The sequence below is a fragment of the Myotis davidii genome, unplaced genomic scaffold, assembly GCF_000327345.1.
Source record: "Myotis davidii unplaced genomic scaffold, ASM32734v1 scaffold415, whole genome shotgun sequence".
Lineage (NCBI taxonomy): Eukaryota > Metazoa > Chordata > Mammalia > Chiroptera > Vespertilionidae > Myotis > Myotis davidii.
Window position 1 is genome coordinate 5676071 of NW_006287951.1, and position 24104 is coordinate 5700174.

The window sequence follows — 24104 nt, forward strand, 5'->3', positions numbered from 1 at the left end:
AACTAGTCAGGTAAAGGCAAGGACAAAGCAGTGAAATCAGGTGGATTAAATACCCTCTGTTTTCCTCCAAATCCCCACTGAAATGACATTAAAGGGATTCTTTTTTAAAGGCATAAGCCCCCAACAACACATACAAAGGCAGAGGAGACATTAGTTGCAAAATGTTGGAAGCTGGAAAGCTGGTGGAAAGGCATAAAGATTCAGCTGAAACACTAGAGAAAATCCTCAATTAGGAGTGAACACAGCATAGAAAACCACCCGATTTACACCCCAGAACCCCCAAAGGTGTCTTGTGAAGGGTAGTGCTAAAACAAAACTGCCTGAAAGGTCCCATAAGAAGCAGTTAGATATCCCAGGTCCCCATTGCTCTCCCTCACACCCTTTGACATACACACGAAACACGAGGTTTATTTTTTGGAAGGGATCTCGTCTGAGAGATACCCTGCGCACCTGGCGGAAAGAATCTTGAGTATCAAAAGGAAACAGGTTATGAAAATGGATGTGGAGACTAAATGAAATACTAAATACTGAGACACTAAACTGTTTTCTACTTAACCCCCAGCATGGTGGTGATTGGGGAGCTTTTCTGTAAACTATAACCAGCCCAAGGGGTATGACCTAAAAATACTAAAATCACTAAAATGTCAGTGAGGGCTACATGTCAGAGTGCCTGGCACAATGCTAAGTGCTCATTAAATGAATATATGAGTCATTAAATTCACTAAATGAAGATACAGTGGGGCCTTGACTTACGAGTTTAATTCGTTCTGAGACCGAGCTCGTTAAGGAGTTCGTTAACTCAAATTACTCTGTCAACTCAAAGCAAAAAATCTGCGGAGAGACAGCTGGTATCTCAAAAAACTCGTTAGTCGGGACACTCGTAAGTCAAGGCCCCACTGTACTGACATTGAGGTTCCCCAATCAAGTGGCCCAGCCACATCACATGTGAGTTCATACCCAATAAGCCCACCCACAAACTCAGATCTTTTGATCTGCTTCTTACACCTCTACTCTTAAATTAGTGCCCAAGGATCACCAGACACCTGAGGAAAATCCCTAACGAGATCAAAATGAACCAACAGTAGTAACTTAACATGTAGGGAACCTACCATGTAGGGCAAAAGAAAACTTCAAAACTACAACAAAAAGAAACCACCATATCCTCAGAGAGAGAAGAGAAACTTTACTCATAAACAAGATTTTAAAAGTCCACAAATAACAAAATGAAAAAACCAGTTCAGGAAATCCAACACTTGAATAACAATCCTACAAAGAGAAACTATAAAACAAAGGAAATCATCGGAGAAATTATTTTTAAAACTCAAAAATGAAAAGGATGATTCCTCATCTAGAGTGGGAAGTCATAAGAAATGTCTTAAAACTCCAGTTAAAAAGGTTCATCTAATATCCAACAAAATAAATAATAATTGACCCCTTTCAGGGCCCACCATCATGATATCCAGAACAATAGGGACAAGATCCAAAAAAAGCTTCCAGGGAGAAAACACAGATCAGGTATCAAGAATCAGGGATATAAGTGGCTTTAGACTTTAATAATAACTAGAAGTTAGAAAGCAATAGAACAATGTCTTTGATTCTGAGAGAAAACTACCCCAACCTTGAATTCTATATCCAGTGAAGTGGTCAATTATGGTATAGGGTAGAACAATGGCACTTTCAAGCAGTCAAGGTCACAAAAAATTTACTTCCCAATAGACCCTTTCTCAGGAAACTACTGAAGGACATGCTCCAGAAAATGAGGACATAAAAACCAGGGAAGAAGTTAGGGGATACAGGAAACAATAGATCCAACTCAAGAGAGAGGCCAAGGGGAGCCCCAACATGATGATGAAGGGGGATATCCATGATGAGAGCAGAAAAACCAGTTCAGACTGAAGCTGACTAAACATACTGAAAGGAGATGTTAGGAAAATCTGGAGAACCAGCAGAGTAGGGAGAATAATCATAAGTACACTAAAAAAAAAGCAAAGTTGCCAAAACCGGTTTGGCTCAGTGGACAGAGTGTCGGCCTGCGGACTGAAAGGTCCCAGGTTCGATTCCGGTCAAGGGCATGTACCTGGGTTGCGGGCACATCCCCAGTAGGAGATATGCAGGAGGCAGCTGGTCAATGTTTCTCTCTCATCGATGTTTCTGACTATCTCTCTCCCTTCCTCTCTGTAAAAAATCAATAAAATATATTTTTTTAAAAAAAGCAAAGTTTAAAAAAGAATTATTAACTTCAGGGAAAACAACTGCAGGAAGGGAAAGCTACAATGTACCACATGGCTCAGCTATGAACAGTGTTTAGATAGCCATAATAATGTAAACATTGATACTGATCTATTCAAACTCATGATATAATTATATTGGAAGAATAAGGAACAGGAAAGTGTCATGTATATGGGAGAAGCAGACGGGGTGAAAGATAAATACTCAGCTAGAGTGGGAAGTCATAGGAAATGTCTAAAGTTGAGAAACAGCATGGAAATAAATACCGAGTCAGCTAAATGAATTAAGTGATTACTTCTAGAAAGTAGAAATGAGAGAGGGAAGGGAGGGCTGTTTTTTCATAAGCCTTGTAAAACTTCATGCCCATATAACTTTGGTTACAAAAACACCACATCAAAAAAAAGACATATCACTCATTTTAAATTTTATGTTATGTGTATTTTACCATTAAAAAAAATGCCAGTTAGGAAAGAAAGCTCTAGTATAGAAATGAAAATAGTAACAGGATGGAAAAGAAGTCTACAGAAAGGAAAGACTGATAATCACCCCCAACATTTAAATGGGGTACCAAGGATGTAGGGGAAGGAGAAGGAAGAGTGTAACAGTGACTTATATTTACAGGAAAACTCCATTGCCATAAGGAAATCAGTGGCAATTAAAGTTTTTCCAATTTATACTGACATTATTTTTAATTGCTGGTTTTAAAAAACACACAAAACTTAAATAAGCAAATAAGAAGACCTCTTACCTGCTTTTCCAAAAAATGTGCGACTCTGGTCCTTTGCTCCTTGGGAATGGTGGGAAGGACTTTATCAGCCATGCTGAAGTCCCTCCGCATGACAGCTGTCTGGTATTCCAGCACTGAGACCAGGAGGGAGTAGCTGACGATGTTCAGTTCTTTATCCCCCAGATAAAGCCTGTTGTCTTTAGGAATATAGCCCAGGAGATACATCGTTCTGTATTAGAAACAGAAACTAATTTAGCACAAATCAGTACACACAGATACACACCTCCCATTTTGCCTCTAGCTCAAAATCTTTCCATCTGATTGATGTAATTCTGGTTAGTAATTGCCAACCCACTAAAACTATAACACTGAAAAATCAGGCCTATCATTCCTATAAGCCAGCAATAGGTTTTGTTTAAAAAGTATATTTTTAAATTTAGGATGCTTAAGGCAAAAGCAAAACAATACTCAGCTACCTGTCCAAGTGGGCAATGGTGACTATTTCTCCTCCAACATAGTAATTTAATCTGTTCACAGAGCTTGTGTAAATGAAGCAGTCGCCTACCCACAGCCCCGTTTTCACAATTTCCTGAATCTCACCAAGAACCTATAAAAAAAAAAGAAAGTCTATTATTACCTTACTTAGCATTAGAAATCCTGTAACAAAAAAAATATAATTAAGATAAGGCAGAGTAAAAACAAAATCCTATTTCAAGAAAGAAAATCTAGCCTGGCTGGTGAGGCTCAGTGGTTGAGCATCAACCTATGAACCTGGAAGTCATAGTTGGATTCTGGTCAGAGCACATGCCCAGGTTGTGGGCTTGATCCTCAGTACGGGGCATGCAGGAGGCAGCTGATCAATGATTCTCTGTCATTACTGATGTTTCTATTCCTCTCTCCCTCTCCCTCTCTCTCTAAGAAATCAGTAAAAAACACACAACAAAACGTATTTTTATAAAAAGAAAGAAAATCTATCTTTGGAATTTCTACTTTCTCCATTTAAGAACAGAATCCTGGATGAGTATTTGTAATGTAAAATCTCATTGTTGTGTCAAAGCTATGATTAAAAAAGTGTTTATCTAAACTCCTAACACACATGAAACCAGCATAAGTATTTCATAAAATCTTCCAGGACATCTCCACAATAGATTATTTATCTTTACCATTTGAGAGCTCATTTAAATCACTGTGACCAAACTGTCTTAAAACCAAAACACTTTCTAAATTTCTTTACTGAAAGATAATCTAAATTAGTCTAAGGATTTCCTAAAATCAAAGCACAAACTTCTTTTAAATATAAATACTTTTAGACTCTGATCTCTAAGCCAATATTTTAATTTTCACATTTTACTGTAACTTCCTTAATGCTTAGTTCCCCCAAACCTAATTTATTCTAAAATGTTAAAATGAGTGAAGTTCTAAGAATATAAATCACTCAGAAGCAAAACTAAAGTTGTGCTGACACAATTACCTCAAAGGCATCTTCAATGCCGTCTTCAGTCACTCCCTCATGCGTTTCCTGTGCAGCCAAGACTTTTTCCGACAGATACTTAAGGATAAAAAATGACTCCTCAGTGGCAATACAGACTAGCTCTCCAGAGTCAGACCAGAAAATCTGCAACATGACAAAAACACAAACAAATGATTTTGGATTTCTGAGGAGATATGATAAACTGCATACACTTTCTGTCTTACAAGATTTATCTTACAGTAAGTATATACTTAGCAATTTAACACAGTGTGCACATACATCCATTTGAGAAGGTGGGCAGGGCAGTGCTGTTCTATTTAGCCTAGAAATGGACAGACGTAGGGAGACAGGTAGGAGAGCGTCAGTGTTCACTAGATGTGCTGTAATTCAGAGGAGCAGAAACCCATTCCCTATTGTTCTAGAATAGTGTTTCTCACCCTGCCCCCCGCATTATCAATTTTCAATTCCCCCCTGAACTTTTTAGACAGTTTTCATAATCACCTTCTCCTATGAAATTTTACCACCACAGATACTACTGTCTGTACATTTATTTATAATGCATGCACATGGTATACAGGTTACAATACATACATATACATATGCATACTTACACTTTATAGATAGAAAGTTAAGCTTTTTCACCCCTCACAAATTGGTTTTTGCCCCTTTGCCCACTGAGAGTGCATGCTCTAGAAGACAGAAACATGATGAGGGAGGTGGACTTGCTGCCAAGGATAATGTCCTGACAATGAAAGCTGTCAAAGGAGCAGGCAGTTCTAAAGCAGAAAACTTTGTCACTGGAGACGGTTACTAGCGTTTAAGCAGCCACTATCAGGGAAAGGAGGAAAAGACATGCTGAAATGAGTGGGACTTCTCAGGCCTTCCCAAGCGAAGGACTCTCTGACCTTTTGTCTTCAAAGCATGCTTTTCTCACTCAGGCAGGAGCCATTTAAAACATGAAAAGTGCTTGGCATTGGTATAACTTTATATTTTTCAAAATATCCAACAGCTATTGCCTTATTTTAATACCACAACTCCGAGTTGCTAAGCAGTCCTGGGGTAAATGGTGCTATGCCCAACACAACGGAACAGGGACTGCAGGGTACAGGGACCCAGAGACACACATTCCCAAAACAATGGCGGGAACTCACATGTTTGGGCTGAATTTCAATTCTGCGTATGAGTTCTGTATTGTCCCAGTCATAGAAAGCTAAGCCATTTACAGATCTGACCCCCAATAAGAAGCCTCCATAGATACCTAAAAAGAAAAAGGGTTTTACTTAGATGGTAATCGAGCCATTACAAAGCTTCTAAAAATGTATCATATAAAAATAACACTCACTTTCAGCTCCAAAATCTGGTTTAAATGATTTTTTTTCCTTAAAGTTTTTAAATATCTTTACAACACTGTTGCTCTCTCTTATTGCATACCTGGGAGGAAAAACAGAAGGCAAACATAGCATATCATATACTAAATCATAATTCCATCAAATGTTACAAGTATCTTCAAATATAGTTACACATAAATATAAAATATTTAAAGATTTGCTAATATTTTTCCTTAAGAGCTCCGTGAACAGTTGGACAAATTATGAATGGGTTTCACACTATTACACAGATTACTAGGGCTTACAAATTATTTTAAAAACTGAAAAAGACCTAAATGTCCACCATTAGGTGAATTATTGAACCAACTGTGGTATATTTGTACAATGGAATACTACTCTGCAAAACAGTGACCAGTTACTGATTCATGAAACCATGGGTGAATCTCAGAAACACTGCTGAGTAATAGAAGCCAGACAAGAGAGTGTACACCATGTAACTCCATTTATACAAAGCTCTAAAGAAGACAGATTTATATGCTGACAAAAAAGCAGATCAGTATTTGCCTGGGGCTTGGGAGTCCGGGTGAGTGCTGACTGCTAAGGGAAACATGGGGACATTTTTGAGGTGATGAAATGTTCTGTTATCTTGATTGTGCTGATGGTTAAAGTCTGCATACATCAGTTTAATTTCACTGAAATGTACACTTAAAATATTTTGTATAAATTATACTTCAGTAAAAGTGACTTAAAAAATAAAAAACAACTTTCATAAGTGGTTCACTAGTCAACCATGCTTGGCAAAAACTTAAGAAAATTGCATATATTCAGGCCTTTTGAAAAGAGGGGCTGTGGCCGTTGCTGGATATTCAAGAATATTCATTGACAAGTGCTGTGCTCAAGACAGAAAAGATGCTGAACAGTGCAGTGCCCTGGCTGGATAAAGCTGAAAAAGGCGAACTACCACAGGGGAGGCAGCGGTCTGTTGAGAGAGGTAAGGCAATTCAAGAACTATAATTTTGCTTAAGATGACAACAAAGTACCTTTTAGTATAGGGAACTGTTCATGAATAAGTGTATTTAGAAAATTTCTGAAAAGATCAAAACAATTCCTTATCTGTCAGTGAATCTTTTTTGTTAAAAAAATTTTTTTAAATGCATCTTATTACACAATACTGAAGCAACACAAAACACGGGGAAACAAAACTAAGGAAACTGAAGATATAATTCTGTGTGTGGTCTAACAGCGACAAAGCCCTAATGTTTATCATATGCACCAAACTGCAATAAAAAAGGAACCAGTCGGAGACTTTCTAGTATAATAATTCAGAGTTAAGTGTTTTCTTTTCCTGTTTTTAATGAGAACATTTTATGGACATTATGAATTAAGACAGAATTTGTTTTATTAAGAATGGGAAATAAGAGAAAATGTATTTTTAAAAAGATTCAATGAAGTTCTCGTCAAGATGACATCAGATTATAGCATCTCCCTCAGGCAGTTCATAAAGGAGCAGCAGCACCTTGAGATGCCAGGTCACAGGGTCACCCCAGGTCACTTGCCAAAGACCTGATTTGAGGGCCTACTGTGCTGTGCACCCATAAGCACCAGGCATGGCAATGGGCTCCCATCAAGGAAATGGGTACTGGGTCCCCAGTTAATGGGATTAGGTCAGTTTGAGGGAGCCAGCTCAGTACTGCACATAGAAAGGGCAAAGGCACTCATGCTGCACAGCCGCCTCTGAATCTACCCTTCCAACAGGCAGCTCTGGTGAGAGCTGTTCTTTAACACGGAGAAGCAAAGCACACACTGCCCTCAAGAACCTCTCTGACCTAACCACACACAGAACAGCATTTGCAATCAGGGCAAGCTGGAAATCACACAGCCTACTTACTCTGAGGAATCATGGGCCCATGCAAACTCCTGGGCAGACCCAAAGCTCTTGTTTCTCAAAGCCATTGCTGTGTAGATGATATACTCGCCATCACCACAAACGACAACAAATCTAGAAATTATGGAAGCCAGGAAGGGAATTAGAGGACCAATGACATGTACAAGAAATAATGATTCATATTTACATAAAATATTTCTAATAACAAATGTTATTTCAGTTGACGGTTACAACTGAACCTAATATCTTTTAAAGTTATACATTTCTTTGAATACAGAGCTAGATATATTCTACCCAACAAATCCAAAAACCACTATGAAGATGGGTTACTGCTGTAGTGGCTTTCTCTTATCAACAGGAGGATGAGAATAGCTGAGATGCATAGGGAGGGTTCCAATAATTTAACCAGTATTTGTTGCACACCAAGATGCCTAGCGCTTTGCTCATTACATTTACACCATAAGAAGGCACTATCCTGCCCTGTCTTTGTGGCTCAGTGGTTGAACATCGATCCATGAATCAAGAGGTCACTGGTTCATTTCCCAGTCCGGGCACATGCCTGGGTTGCAGGCTTGGAACCCCAAAGGGGAGTGTGCTGGAGACAGCTGATCAATGCTTCTCTTACTAATGTTTCTGTCCCTCTATCCCTCTTCCTTCCTCTCTATAAAAATCAATAAGAAAACATTTTTTAAAAAAAAGGCACTATCTGTGCAAGACTATCTTCATTTTAAAACTGATCATTCAGCCCCAGCCGGTTTTGCTCAGTGGACAGAGTGTCGGCCTGCAGACTGAAGGGTCCAAGGTTCGATTCCAGGCCAGGGCACATGCTGGGTTGCAGTTCAATCCCCAGTAGAGGGCATGTTGGAGGCAGCCGATCAATGATTCTCTCTCATCACTGATGTTTCTCTCTCTCCCTCTCCCTTCCTCTCTGAAATCAATAAAAATATATTTTTTAAAAAAACAAAATACCCCTGATCATTCAAATGAAAAAAATATCTCACTCCAGCCCTAGCTGGTATGGCTCAGTGGATAGAGTGTTGGCCTGTGGACTGAAGGGTCCGGGGTTCAATTCCAGTCAAGGGCACATGCCCAGATTGCGGGCTCGACCCCTAGTAGGGGGCGTGCAGAAGGCAGCTGATCAATGGTTCTCTCTCATCATTGATGTTTCTTTCCTTCTCTCTCCCCTCCTCTCTGAAATCAATAAAAATATAAAAACATTTTAAAAATCTCACTGCAGTCTTTAATGAATGTTAAATTTATCAAAATAAACAGGATATTCTATCATTTAAATAATGAGTATAAATAGAATGTTGCATAGTCAAAATTTTCTCAATAGTTATAAAGCAACTCCTTAAAATTTCTAATTTAGAACACTGTATTGGCTGTTATTGGATTGCCAAAGGTGAATGCAAAACTTACAGCAAAAAATGTCTTTTGATATTAAAGAGAAAATATATAATGTGTTCTTAATCTTCATAAAAAGACTTTTTTACAAATACCATTTAGTGAACTAGGCAGCATACTTGGTTTACATACTTGGCCTTTTTTAATACTCAGGACAACATTATAAAATGCCCACATCTACTGTAAAATAATTATTTTATATGTTTATATGATTTCAGAGAGTGGAAGGGAGAGGGAGAGGGATAGAAACATCAATGATGAGAATCATCGATCAGCTATCTCCTGTATGTCCCCTATTGGAGGTCGAGCTAGGACCCATACATGTGCCCTGACCAGGAATCGAACTGTGATCTCATTCAACCAGAGTCACACCTGCTGGGCTAAAATAAATTTTAAAGCTCCACAGGCTTAAATTCATTGTGCTAGCAACTCTTCTCCCATAAAATGTTTGGTGATTTATAAATCTTACGAGAGAAATAGAACTGATGGTTCAAATTACAAAAAAAAGGAAAAAGTTATTGCCAATCCCAAAACTTTTCAAAAGACATACTAGTATATATATATTTATATCTCAGAGCCAGCTTTTCTTAAGAGCACTGAGTCAGCAAATATTGAGAGGGCACCTACTGCGCCTCAGGGTAAGATATGACCCTTGCTCTCAAAGGACCACAAGGACACAAACCCAACACATCTGAATAAGAGTAACTGTTCAAAATTGTGTGGTGGGACCAGGCCAGGAAGGCAAGTGTGTTACCTGGCATGCCACCTCGATCCACTGGTATGGCTGCTGGCAGCTGTGCTGAGCATTGTGCAGCCAGGGCAAGAGCTCAGTGAGGGATGCCCACCACAGGGAGGAGTGTACATTCTGTGGCTCCTCAAACCTGCTCTGGCACACACAGAAGCTCAAAAGGAGATTTTGGTGACAGCTTACCGCCCATTAGGATTGTGCTGAATAGTCTGAGGGTATATTTCACAACTGCCCATATCCTTTACTGCCAGTGGCAATCTTTCTCCATCTTTAATTTCAGCATCGCCCATTGCTTTGAGGTTGGCCTGCTGGACTTCTGAATGCTTGGCCCAAATTATCTTTCCATTGGCATCCATGGACATGGCAGGTTCCTCCCGACCAAGCTGGAAGAATGACAAGACTCTCAGCAATGAAAAGGAAAAGCAAAACCACAACAAAACAAGCATTTCCTTTCTTCCGCTTCAAACCTCCAGTGCTTACTCTCTTGTGCTTAATAAAAGCAGTAGCAATTTAACACGACTGGTGACTTGGAAAATGACTGTACTAAAACAATGATTGCTTCCCCGATGCTCACCTATTCAGAGAAAGTATAATTAGTGATTACCTTAACAATGATACTCCCTTCGTCATAGCCCAAAGCGACATTATTGGACCCTCTCAGACTGGCCACACACCACACCCTCTCCATTCCATAATTCAATGTGCTCTCAAGGCGATATGTGCTTGAATGCCATATACGCACAGTTCCTAAAAAGAAGAATGTGAATACTCGCTTTTAATTTGAATATTCAACAATGAACTGTGTCAGGTGAACCAGATGCAAACAGGAAACACTTCCTGACATGGTAGCTTAACTTTTTATAAAGTGACATAAATAAATTAGTAATAGAAAATTAATAATCAACTAAGAAATGTCATTTTAATGTGAGCTAATAATCTGCTGGCTACAGTGCTTACTGTGTGCCAGGTGCTTTATACATGTGATTTCTCCTCACCCTCTCACTGTAATCGTGTGAGGTGGGTATGTCTATTCCCAATTCATAATTCACCCAAGCCATATCCACGACGTGGCAGAACCTGAATTTGACCCCAGGTTTTATGCACCAAAGCACAGGTTTGTTCAGTCTTTCTCTAGAACTTCTAGATGTCCTCTTATTTGAGTAATAGAGTCAAAACACATTAGGAGGATAATGCCGTTCCTTTACTCTTTTATAGTTTAAGTATTCTACTCCAATAAAAATATTAAAATTTATTGGACTATTCCAATTACAATGCAGGAGTCTACCTGACCTAAATATCCACTTAGTAATTATAAGCATACATTTCCAACTTACCATCTTCTGACCCTGTGATGATGATTGGCAACTCAGGATGAAAACTGGCACAAGACACATTTTGGGCATGTCCCTCCAGTGTCTGCACACATGTTTTATTCTGTAGTGAAAAACAAGTAATTATCTCATCCTTAATTTTGCCAGTGCATAGACATATAAATTATAGTAGTGATGACAATCTAGTTTTCAGTATAGACATTCTTGAAATAGAATTATCTTGTGTATACGTATTTCCTCTTATTATTTTATAGTACAGGCAAATGTAAACGTAAATATCACATTTAAAAATGAACACACACACACACATATACATGATCCTGGTTTGCATCTGAGTATTTTCCCCTAAATTCTTAAGTATCTTGAATGCTTTTATCCTGTATTTATTTATTTATTTTTTTAAAGATATTTTATTGATTTTTACAAAGAGGAAGGGAGATAGAGAGTTAGAAACATCGATGAGAGAGAAGCATCAATCAGCTGCTTCCTGCACACCCTCCACCAGGGATGTGCCTGCAACTAAGGTACATGCCCTTGAGCGGAATCAAACCTGGGACCCTTCAGTCCCCAGGCCGATGCTCTGTCCAGTGAGCCAAACCAGTCAGGGCTTATCCTGTATTTAAATACAAAAATGGTTTCTAGGTCTCATTTTATTAAACTGCTCAGGGAAATTGTTATGTGAGAAGCAAAAAATAAATAAATTTAACAAAATCTTGAAGATAAAAACTATAGTAACAGAGTTCATAACTAGGCTTATAAGAGTCTATGTGGCAAAATGGTTGTTTCATGGCTATATCATGACAGCATTCATTCATCTGCTAGTTTTCAAATATAAACAGAAGCCTGCCAAGGATGATACTAAAGGATTTAAGAATTCACATTAATTATAATGATAAAATTTTTTTTAAAAATCTGTTAATAGTTTTATTTCTTTTAATGTGAAATACCATGGGACAGGATTAGAAGGATGGAAAATTTAGTCAATAACTGCCTCACAAGAGATAAGAAAAGTTCTGCCAGCCAAGCCGGTGTGGGTCAATGGTTGAGTGTTGACCTATGGACCAAGAGGTCACACAGTTGGATACCCAGTCTGGGCACATGCCCGGGTTGCAGGATCCACCCCCAGTAGGGGGTGTGCAGGATTCTCATCATTGATGTTTCTCTCTCTCTCTCTCTCTGAAATCAATAAAAATATATTAAAGAAAAATTCTGCCATGATATTAGCAAAGATAAAGGAGAAAATTTACATTGTAAGCGGTACCATTTCCTCACAGAATACCTCTTGGCATTTCCTGAATGAGTGAAATTAGTAATCTAAATAAATAATATATTGAGAAGAGCAACAGATAAAATTTAAAGGGATTATTAAAATAATATCTACAAGACTGAACAATTCTTGAACTCTTATTAAAACCACTAAGAATGAACAATTCTTTTTTTATGAATTTCATAAATGACTAAATGTGCAACTGACATCTGCTAGTGATGATCTGGTAATACACAATTTGTTTTTATTGTGTTTTCTAACCGTAAGAGATTAAAAGCAAAGCCTATATGATGCTGTACACACATAAAAAGTGGTCACCAGGGGCCACATTACCAGTGAAATGTTAGGAAAACCAATCTTTATCTGGTCAAGAGAAAATAAAAGAAATAGCACTCTGCATGCTTCACTCAACAAGATGAATTTCCCTAGAAAGAACCCAATGAAAATGGCTGCAATTACAAGAAGTGAAGCTGAAGGACGCAGTGCGGGTGACCCAGGTTTATCTGAATGTGCTACTTTTCTGAGCCTTAAGCCTTCGTCTCTCAGCTGTCGATTTTCTTCTAACAGCTTCATCATTTCTCCCTGAAGGCTTTTACACTTCCATGAATTTCCTTGTTTCAGTGTCACTGAATGAAACAGTGTGGTTTTGGCATGGGTCCATCTTGTTCAGATGCACTCAGCGGAACAGCTTTGCTAGGTTCCATATCGTTCAATTTATCATTTTCCTTGGCATTTCAAAAACACACCTCAATTTAGAATCCATTAATTCATTAGGTTTTTGCCTCTTTTCACACAATGCCTATATCTGAAATGTTTGGTGGAGCAAAAATTGTACCATAAACTTGTGTTTACTCTTCGTTGGGATCACAGTGAAAAGACTGCAGCATTACTGAAACTATCACAGTCAGCCTGGATCAATAATTCCACTGTTGGGCCTCACACGGTGTCCTAGCGGATAAGATTTGTAGTGCCTACCTCTGTAATGGCTGAGCTCTGTGGAAGGTGGAGGACCAGGATCTGCTCGTGCTCCGCCACGGCACCAGAGGCAGACGCCATCAGACAGTGCAGAGCAGTGCAGGGACAGGGTCAGGGGCGTGGCCGTGGGGGCAGTTTGCTGGCTGGGGATGGGAGACTATGGGGCTATGGCTTGGCCGAGCTCTTACGATGTGGCCAGTTCACGACTCCCACATCCCAGCGCCCACCATTATGTCCTGGGTTGGCAGGCTACCGGCTGGGTCAGCAGGCTCTGGATCTCACAACTGACTCAATCCCACACCAGCTGCTGGGGCCACACGCATTGCAATCCTCGGTGCCCCGTGTGATGACTTCTGAGTGCCTATGTGAGCTCTCTGGCAGCCAGGAACCCAAAATTTCTAATTTCTACTATTAAATAAACATAACAGCATTTTATTTTTAAACTGTGTTAGACATTTGTTTTCATTTTTATGGGAGATTCTGGGACCACAGTTTAGGTAAAATACTAAGGCCTTAAGTTATTACACTATGAACAGAGTTCAACAATCCAAGTTTTAACTGTCCTATAAGAAACAGTAAGAAGCACATCTTACATATGTCAAGTAAAGTTATAAAAGAAATGTACCTGATAGTCCCATATTTTAACCAGACGGTCATCTGCACCTGAAATAAGGTATGGTTTGTCGCCACCACTGTAGTAATCAATGCAATTCACGCCTTTCTCATGTCCCTCCAAAGTGAAGTTTGGTGATGAAGAGCCCAGCTGCCACACCTTCAGAGAGCAACAGCACCGCCAGTTAGTATGGGGTCTTGCTACTCAGGAGCCAGCTCTACCATACCGCTGACAAAGTATGTAAAATGTGAAAGCCCAGGAGAGAGAAGCTAAAGAATGTTCATTCTTTCCACCCATTTGTCTTTGTTCTTTCTCACCTTACCTGAATTTCCAGGAGGCAGAATCATTAAGGTATAATCTGAAAATGTCAATTTCCAGGCTTTAATTCCTAGCAATTATGATTCAGTGGCTCTACAATGAGCCCAGGAAACTAGATTTTTAACAGACACACGAGGTGACCCATAGGCTACACTTTGAGAACAACTTTAAGGGTAGAAAATGATTTTATGAGAGATTTAATATAAAGCTAATGAAATTTAATAAAATCTATTAAAAGGATAAAATTACTGCTTAAGTGAAAGTATGGAAAAGTAGTCAAACATTACTACAGCATTAGTATTGACTTTATCTTTACAAATATTTAATAAGTGCCAAATATATTGGGAGACCCTGTGAGAAATATAAAGATGTGTAAACAAATGTTTGCCAAGTACTGTATACAACAAATTACTACAGCCAAAGACAATACAATTCTTATTCTCAAGATATACAAAATTTAGTGAAAAAAATCACTAAGTTTAATTCAAAGTTTCCACCCCATATCAAAAGCAAGGACAATGCAGTGAAAGGAAAAAAAAGTAAGGTCAAAACCTTAAGATGTTCAGACATATAACATTTAATAATAATTAATCGTTTGACTGCTAAGGAGCGCTATCGCGCTCTTCTTATTTAAAACAAATTTATGTAAACAGTTGGTATTTTTTAATTTTTGTTGTTGCAAAGCAATACAAGTGAGTTTATTGTATAAAAAATGTTTTACATTTTTTCCCATACACGCGCAATTAGCGCCGCAGTTTTGGCATATGTCCAAAGAAATACGTCAGCAGCCAAATGGTTAAATTGTCAAAGAATTAACATACAACATCCTACATAATAAAAGGGTAATATGCAAATTGACCCTAACAGCAGAATGACTGGGAATAACTGGTCACCATGACACACACTGACCACCAGGGGGCAGATGCTCAATGCAGGAGCTGCCCCGTGGTGGTCAGTGCGCTCCCACAGGGGGAGCTCTGCTCAGCCACAAGCCAGGCTGAGGGCTGTCAGCACAGCGGTGGTGGTGGGAGCCTATCCTGCCTCCTCAGCAGCGCTAAGGATGTCCAACTGCACCTTAGGCCTGCTCCCTGCTGGCAAGTGGACATCCCCCGAGGACTTCCAGGCTGCCAGAGGGATGTCTGACTGCCACCTTAGGCCCGTTCCCCCCAGGGAGTGGGCCTAAGCCAGCAGGTGGACATCCCCTAAGGGGTCCCAGACTGCGAGAGGGCATAGGCTGGGCTGAGGGACAACCCCCTCCCCGAGTGCACAAATTTTTGTGCACTGAGCCTCTAGTTATGTATAAAAGAAAAAATGTTATATAAGCACACATGTGTAAGCAAAACAATGCAATATGTCATTTTAAATCTATGCACAGAGATAGTTTAAATATCTTAATGGAAAAAGGAATATGAGTGCACTGACTGCAATACATTTTTAGCACCTGTTTGGAGAAGGAGGGTGACACACAGTTCCTGCCCCAAACATCAACATTTCAGGGAATAAAAATTTCCAAAGGCACATTATTATTCAATGTGAAGGCCATTAGGAGGGGCAAAAGGCAACGGAATGAATGGGATGAGCATGAATGTCTGGAGAGCTTCTCAGAGTAAATAATTGTGCTAAGCCGTGAAGGATGAGTAATTCACCAGAGGGAAATAAATCAGAAAGGGAGAGTAAAGCATATTGCAGGCACAGGGAATAGCTAAATAAGGTAAGGTTCTGTGAATATTCATGGTATCTACTAGTAAAGAGAATGGTGGCTAGACCAGTGTTATAAGAGACATCTCTAACATTAGCTGAGAAGGCATTGTATTCTACATTACGCATTTGAATTTTATCCTTAGGTTGGCAACTGGTAAGATAGAATCCATGTTTTAGAAAGTTAGCTGGCAGCAGTATGGAGAAATAGAGTAAGAAAAAGAGAATGGAGGCAGATAAAATTTAAATAATAAACAGATTCATAACCAGCAAAGGTCAACAACAAATACACTAAAAGGAGAGGAAATAGTAGCAAAGAGAAGATGTGGGCATTTTTAAAATTCTGGGTTTGTAGAGGTTTAAAAGTCTTACAAAATATTGCTTCCACATGGTAAAACAGCTCTTCATTAAGAACACTGAGTTGCCACAATATTTTTTCTAAACAGAATATGCCTTTCTGGATCAAAATGAAGTCCTGTTTTGACTTCAAAATGAGCTACTGAGAGAAACTTCAAAGATGGGAACAACTTTCTGGGCTGCAGGGAGTACAATACCTAAAACCACTGTATTTCACCAATAATCATAACTGACACAAATAGTAAACACCCTACCTTGATAGTTCTGTCCAAAGATGCGCTGGCAAACTGATTGTTATCTTTGGGGTTGATCACAATCTGCATAACATAATGGGTGTGTCCTTCAAACACTTGTGAGCAAGACCATTTTTTATCCCAGTCCCAGAGCTTAATAAGCATGTCATCTAGGCCAAAAGAAATTTTCAAGTTAATTGCAATTTCTGTTTCTTTCATTCAGAAATAAGAAATCTCTGAGCCTTTTAAGGCAGAACACCAATCATTTTATGACTTTCAGAAACAGTGTCAGATTTGAGTAGATATTTCAAAATCCTTATTTATTCTAAGAATAAACTAAACTCTCTTCAGAAAAGTAGAGATAAAATAGAGAAATTACTAATAACAAATATAAAAATTTCATGGAAAAATTTAAGACAGACTCTGAGCTTTACAGGATGACAAAAGAGTAATGCAAGTTTGATTAGAATATAAGTATGGCCTGAGTGGGGTAGTACAGCGGTTGAGTGTTGATCTAGGGACCAAGAGGTCATTGGTTTGATTCCTGGTCAGGGCACATGCCTGGGTTGAGGGCTAGATCGCCTGTGGGAGGGATGCAGGAGACAGCTGATCAATGATTCTCTCTCATCGTTGATGTTTCTCTCTCTCTACCTTCCTTTCTGATAAGAATGTAAATATGACTGAACAATGATGGCAATGACTATTAGGGAATAAGCAGTTCTCTTATGCTACAAGATTGGTTTTAAAAGTTTTGAATTACTTCTCAATTTTTAACTTAAAATGTTTCTAAGAGATATTACCAATTCAGTGCAACTTGTTTTAATTGCCCTCCAAAAGGTCCACTGTTTTATACATAATACCAAGGAGCAAACTAGTCTGAACATAAAGGTAAAACTGACCAGGGTATATGGCAATCTGCCCAAAGCTCCCTCATCAGCATGTAAATGAGCTGTCTGTTCAGATGTTTAAGCATCTAGACCTTCCGATCTTCCCTGACAGGAATTGAAGCAATTCTGCTATACAAATCCTAAATAGAGTTGATATTTCATTAAAATATAAAAAGTACACAGCATCGATATCAAGTTAATGGATTTAAATAGTTTAAAGGTTGCTTGGAATTAGAATTCTACTTATAGCAGCAGTAAAGAATTGCATGTCTCGGTGAATGAAAATAAATTACTCTAAGAGATGCACATGAACAAAAGAGGTCACCTCTTACCACTGCTAGTGAGAATGAAAGGCTGGGTTGGATGAACAGCGATACAGCGAATGTAGTCTGAGTGCGCTTCAAACATATGAACTCTCTCCAGAGTATTGTAATTGAACACTCTAATCTGCATGTCATCCTAGAAATGGAAATTTAAAAACTATCATTACTGTTATGAAGTAAATTGCATGAAAAAATATACTACAGGCTCGGGGTATAAAGCCCATGCTTCAAAACGTTGCACTAATTTACAAAACAAATCAAGAATCAGAATTCTGCAACTAATTTACATAATCTTTGACCAATTCAGAAAATGGGATTAGAAATTCATATAATTACTTACTGCTCCTGTCACAACCCAATTCTTTCTTGCAACAAACTTTGCAGCTCGAACAGGAAGGTCACATACTTCAAATGTTTTCACCAGCGTCTTTAAAATTTAACAAGAATATATACTTTGAGTTATGGGAAAATAACTGAAAAATCTGTTCTATTTTAAACATCTAATTTAAAAATATTATTAGGCTAAAATATGAAAGCTCAGCAGTCAAGTTTAAAAGAAATAGATCATTTTTTTAACAGGTTCAAAATTAAAATACTTATAAAAAATAAAAGAAAGTGAATGTTCACAAGATGAAATTCCAGGTCCTCTGTGCTCCAGCATTTCCCTACTTCTCTAGCTTCATCTTTGGCTACTCCCAAACTTACCTTACTCCTGTTCCCTCTGCCTGAAAACCCGCCCAACGGATCTTCTACTTCCCTATTATAACTTAGCACCACTATAATTATGTGTTTAATATCAATCCTTCCTGCCAAGCTCTCTGAGGGCAGGAGTCTTGTTCACCACTATATTCCCAGAGTCTAAAACACTGACCGGAAAACAACCAGTGTGTTATAAGTATTTGTTCAATGAACTAGCTCCTAGTTTCTTCTTTTTAAAATGAAACCCATAAACTCATAAAATAAACTCACAAACAAGAAACAATTCTTTTGTACCCTTTAGTGTATGCTTCCATACAAATGTTATTTATCTCTTTTTAGTGAAATAACTAAAGAGAAACACTGATGTAGATGTTTCTTCAAGCTGCTCCAAAAGAAGTAATATACACAGGATAAAGGTAAAATACTAGGAGACACTCCTAGAAAAAGCAGGGATGAATGCATTTCTTTGTTCTCCCACTGTGATTCCTTGTTCTTTAAAATTCTGAAAAATCAAACTATCGTTTTTCAATCTCTTTTTTTGTACCATAGAGTAATAAAAACAGCACATTTTACTGAATGATTAACCATGTGAACGAAACAAAAAGAATAGGGACTAGTTCATCAGAACTGTTAAGCCTACTACTCTGGTTTGGGAAGCTTCTTCAAATATTGAATAATTGGGGACATTAACTCCAACCTGTACAGCTGCTACCAGTTAACTGTGACAGGGACACTGAGAACATAGAAATACAATCTATAAGATCACGGACAAATTCACTAAAACTCACGAGGAGCCAACAAATGCAGGGATCTGGTGAGCAGTAAAAATAAAACAGCTGTAGAACCAATAGTCAAGGTTCAGGTCCACATTAAATGCTGTAGTTGGTAAAGATGACATGAGAGCTGGTCTCCTTACTCTAAAAGCTAAGCAATCTAAAGAGAGGGAAAAACTACACATTCAACATATAAACACCCAATGTAAGTTAGGAAAAAAATGACTAACACACAGGTCTCACACACAATTTTATCTAATTTGATTTAACCCTTCGACAAGCTTGTTTTGCAGGGAAGGAAACAATCTCATCTTCACTACAGATAAGTAAACTGAGCCTCAACATGGTTGAAAGGCTTGCCCATATCATTTAATTACAGGATGGCTTCAAATTCTAACATACTGATTTTTTAACCATTGTAGCCACCACCTTAAAAAGTACATAATATCTTCTTATTTGAAGTTCAAGTACATTTGAATTTATTTCCAAAACCCTTTTTATTTTTTTCAAGAATTTTGCTTCCAATTATACATGAGTGGTAAGTGACTCCTGTTGGTGATCAACAGGAAAGAAAAAAACCAGGGAAAACCAAAAATAGATCAACCATTCAACAAAGACTGAGTACGCACCATGAGCCTGACTGCCAGGTATGCGCTTGGAGCAATAGTGGGAACTAATACTAGGATAATCCCTGCCCTTATAGTACCTCCATTCTTGAAAAAAAGAAAATTAAACAATTTACTACTGATGAGATAAATTATGAAAGCACAAGCAGATGGCCTTGCAGGGCACAGAAGGGTACAAAAGAGAAAATCAAGGCAAAGTAGATGGCCTAAAGTAGAATTATGTTACAGTAAAGCCTAGAGAAGGGTAAGGGAAATACACCAAGGTTTTAGGAATTAATACAGAGCTGAGAGATAGCTAAATGGAGCTGACAGAGGGGATCCCTAGAAAGAAGTAGGAAGTGTGGTGGGGGTTGGGGGAAGCATCAGCATATCTGTTAAGCATAAAATCAGAAAGGTTTCAAACATTTAGATGAAAAAGTAGACCAAAAAGAAAAGAAAACCACATGAAACAGAATGCAGATATCTGCATCAAGGAAAAGGAATTCACAAGGTAAAGATCTGAAACTGCAGAAGACAAAGATCAAGAAATAGTAATACAAGTAATAAATGGAATGTTTATTATTCAGTAGTTCAACAAATAATTATTGAGCACTTACAATGGGTCAGGTAATATTTTAGGCACATGGATGCAGCAGAGAACTAAGTGTTAATGTGCATAAAGTGTCACCAATGGGGTCTTTAGTGTGCAGTCATTATTGCTTCAGTGATATAAAGCTGTAACAGTATTTTTCGGTTTACTCCTGACCTTAGTTCCCTAAGCCTATTTTGCTATCTTAAATTCCTCAAATGTGAATATGTGAATTTTTATCTGTATTTAATAACTTAACCTTGGACATTGCGGATAATTTCTGTATAAGCAGACATAACTGTATGGTAAAGTGCTGACTATATGTTCTGTACGTTGAAAGAAAAAGATTAAGGATGGTCAAGAAAGATTAGAAAATATGAGATAAACTAATTTGAAGGATACATTATTTAGTCATATGAAAAAGAGAACAAAACAAGCATTTAAGGCAAATATTCTGTAAAATGCATATTCTAATATGCGTAATCAAAAGCTGACTACAAATATTTCTCTGATGTAATTTAAAATTTGTATGGCTGACTGAAAGTTATTTACATACCATATTAAGCACTGGGAGAAAGAATTTAAAATCCCATTCTTGAGATTGTTAAAATATTCACTAAATGGAAAATTAAGTACTATTAATTACTTTCTCTGGAGCAAGTACTCATATTGGTGTCGGTTTCCTTAATCTCAAAGAAAAACTAATGCTCCATACATAATAATTTAACATTTAAATACTGCATAATACAAGCCCAGAACAGTGTCTCCCACAAGCTATGTTCCTCTTTATTGAAAATACTTTGTAACAATTTGAGAAAGCAATCTGAACATAGCTACTGGACTCTGCTATAGTTCTTCTTTCTCATTATAAACATAGTCTAACACAGCATTTCTAATAAAGTCCTTTTTAAAAATTCCTACCTGTGTTTCATGATTCCAAACACACACACTGCCATTGTAAAGACTCGCTAACATCCATGGCTCTGTGGGATGCAAATCCACACTCTTAACTCGATCAGACCGAGCAGTTAGCTTTCTCTTGATATCAAGTCGTAGAGGCTAAGAAGAAACAACATTTAAAAAAATTTAAATTGCTATGCCAAATAAAATGTTTGAGATTGTAGCTAAAAACAGTGTATTAACAACAGGCTTACAAAACAATTCAGTTTTTGCTTTGCTAAATTGTAGAGTTTCAAGTCTAAACGTCTTGATGGAGAAGTAGACCAAAAACAACAACAAAAACCCAGAATACATGTTACCTGCAAAGCAAAGAAATTAACAAGGTAAATTCTTCTACTTCTTCACTTATATACACAAAAAATATAAATATTTAAAAATTTTAAATTTATAGCTGAAATTGTCAAGCATTTTGGTCTCAGGATACATTTATACTCTTAAAAAAGTATCTTGAAGTTTTTTATATGGGTTATATCTATTGATATTTACCATGTTAAAAATTAAAACTAACAACTTAAAATATTTATGTATTAAGTCATGTTCAAATAACAATAAACCCATCTCATGTTAACTTAAATAACACACTTTTATGAAAAATAATTATATTTTCAAAAAAATTTAGTGAGAAGAGTGGCAATGTTTCACATTTTTACAAAACTTTAAATTCTGATTTAATAGAGAATAGTTGTTTTCTCACATCTGCTTGGGTTTTCAATATGTTCTAATATGTTGTTTTGGTTGATGCATATGAAAAAAACACATCTGGCCTCACAAAGATATTTAGTTAGAAAGAAAGAAATATTTTAACCTTTTTTCAAATAACTGTGGATATTCTTCTTTGATAACAACACCAACACTTAATAAGTGGTAGTTTTTTAAAGGTCACTTGCAATGTAAAATCTGAAACCATACAAATGAACTTTTTACACTTTACTTAAAATCCATTGATCTATTTTGAATAGATCCACGCATCATTTTGTAACATTATGCACTGATCATTTGGAAACAGTTGGTTCACTGAATTATGCAGATCTTCCAAATGTTGACATATTTCATTACATGGTATCAAAATCACATTCATTAACATCACCACCAACTTCAAGTGATTTTTTAAGAATTACAAATCTGTTAAAGTCAGTGATAAAAGTTTTCTAAAATTCTAACTCACTGAAAAGCTCTAATTTTATTATTAGCAACAAATACTGTCAGGGATCAAATAACTTGTTTCAGTTTTTAGAAAATGTATGCCAAATAATCAAGTCTGAGCAACCAGTTTGTCAGCCACTATTACAAGTAAAGCTAGCAACACAGCAGAAGTGCCTCATGCATACTTCCCATTCCATCACACAGAATAATTAAAAGTTGTATACACAGTGTTGAGATGTGATAAAATTAATAATTTTTATTGCTTCATCAATGACATTCTTAATGAAACTAGCTCTTTAGATAAAATTGTGTGACAGTGAAGAAATACACTATCAGTACAATTTGGTGACACTGGCAATTTCACCTTTAATTACTTTTACAGCATCAGATATATGTTACAAATATCAACACAGTAAAAAAGGCCCATAGTGTCTTACTATTAGGAAACAGTTTTAATATGTGGACCTTCTGAAAAAATATGGGGACCCCTATGAGATCATAGATCACATTTTCAAACCCTTTGTTTATAGACTATCCAGTAAATAAATATAAAATATCTACTAAATCACAAATTCTTGCCCATGTCATTAGTATCACATAAGAAAAATATTCTTAAGAAGTGTTATTCATGGAGTCTTAGTAACACTAAATTATAGTATTAATCAAAACAGTATAGTATTGGCATAAAAACAGACAGATCAATGGAACAGAATAGAGAGCCCAGAAATAAACCTACACATATATATAGTCAAGTAATCTTCTACCTATACTAATTAGACCAGGACACCTTCCAGAGACCTTCCGGATGTCCTTCCAGATAAAGCCGGAGGCTTGGACGGCCTGCAAACCGCCCCCAAACAGCCCTCAGCCCCTCACTCAGGCCGGCCACGCCCCACAGCAGGGACCCTCAACCCGATGGGGGCGTGGCCAGCCTGCAAACCGAACCAGCCCTTCACCCAGGCCAGCCCTGCCCCCCAAGGGGACCCCCACCCTTACCTGGGACCCCCTTCAGGGCAGACCAATGACCCCCACCCATGCACCTGGCCTCTATCTATAATAATAAAAGGGTAATATGCTAATTAGACCAGACGTCCTTCCAGACAAAGCCATGGTGATGGGGCCAAGGCAGAGGCAGTTAGTGGTGATCAGTCCATCAGGGGAGGGCAGTTAGGGGGATCAGGCTGACAGGCAGGGGGATTGTGAAAGAGATGTCCAACTGCTGGTTTAGGCCCGATCCCTGTCAGACATCCCCTGAGGGGTCCCAGATTGGAGAGGGTGCAAGCAGGGCTGAAGGACACCCCCCCCCCCCGCATGAATTTCATGCACAGGGCCACTAGTCCTATCGAATAACAGAGAAACATGGTAATTAACCGTAACTTCGTTACCCTTCCCATTGGCTAATCAGCGAGATATGCAAATTAATTGCCAACCAAGATGGCAGCCGGCAGCCAGGTAGCTGAAGTGAACAGGAGGCTTGCTTGCTCCAGTGAAGGAGGAAGCCAAGGTTCCTTGCCTGAGAGGCTTCCCGGCACCGGGATCAG

General features: G+C 38.0%; 1 protein-coding gene and 1 pseudogene across 1 annotated transcript in view; both read right to left on the reverse strand.

The window, feature by feature from the left end:
* Positions 1 to 24104, reverse strand: part of COPB2 (coatomer protein complex subunit beta 2 (beta prime)) — a 36411-nt gene that overhangs the window by 5662 nt on the left and 6645 nt on the right. Inside the window, exons 2-15 of the mRNA XM_006759826.2 lie at positions 21382 to 21519; positions 18135 to 18221; positions 17804 to 17930; positions 16606 to 16754; positions 13991 to 14137; positions 11127 to 11226; positions 10397 to 10539; positions 9976 to 10175; positions 7644 to 7754; positions 5770 to 5858; positions 5579 to 5685; positions 4428 to 4571; positions 3433 to 3563; positions 2978 to 3185 (exon numbers count right to left, since the gene is read on the reverse strand). Coding sequence (XP_006759889.1) covers positions 2978 to 3185; positions 3433 to 3563; positions 4428 to 4571; positions 5579 to 5685; positions 5770 to 5858; positions 7644 to 7754; positions 9976 to 10175; positions 10397 to 10539; positions 11127 to 11226; positions 13991 to 14137; positions 16606 to 16754; positions 17804 to 17930; positions 18135 to 18221; positions 21382 to 21519 — 1881 coding nt within the window. The remainder of the gene's footprint in view (positions 1 to 2977; positions 3186 to 3432; positions 3564 to 4427; positions 4572 to 5578; positions 5686 to 5769; positions 5859 to 7643; positions 7755 to 9975; positions 10176 to 10396; positions 10540 to 11126; positions 11227 to 13990; positions 14138 to 16605; positions 16755 to 17803; positions 17931 to 18134; positions 18222 to 21381; positions 21520 to 24104) is intronic.
* LOC102761190 lies at positions 12520 to 13688 on the reverse strand (annotated as a pseudogene).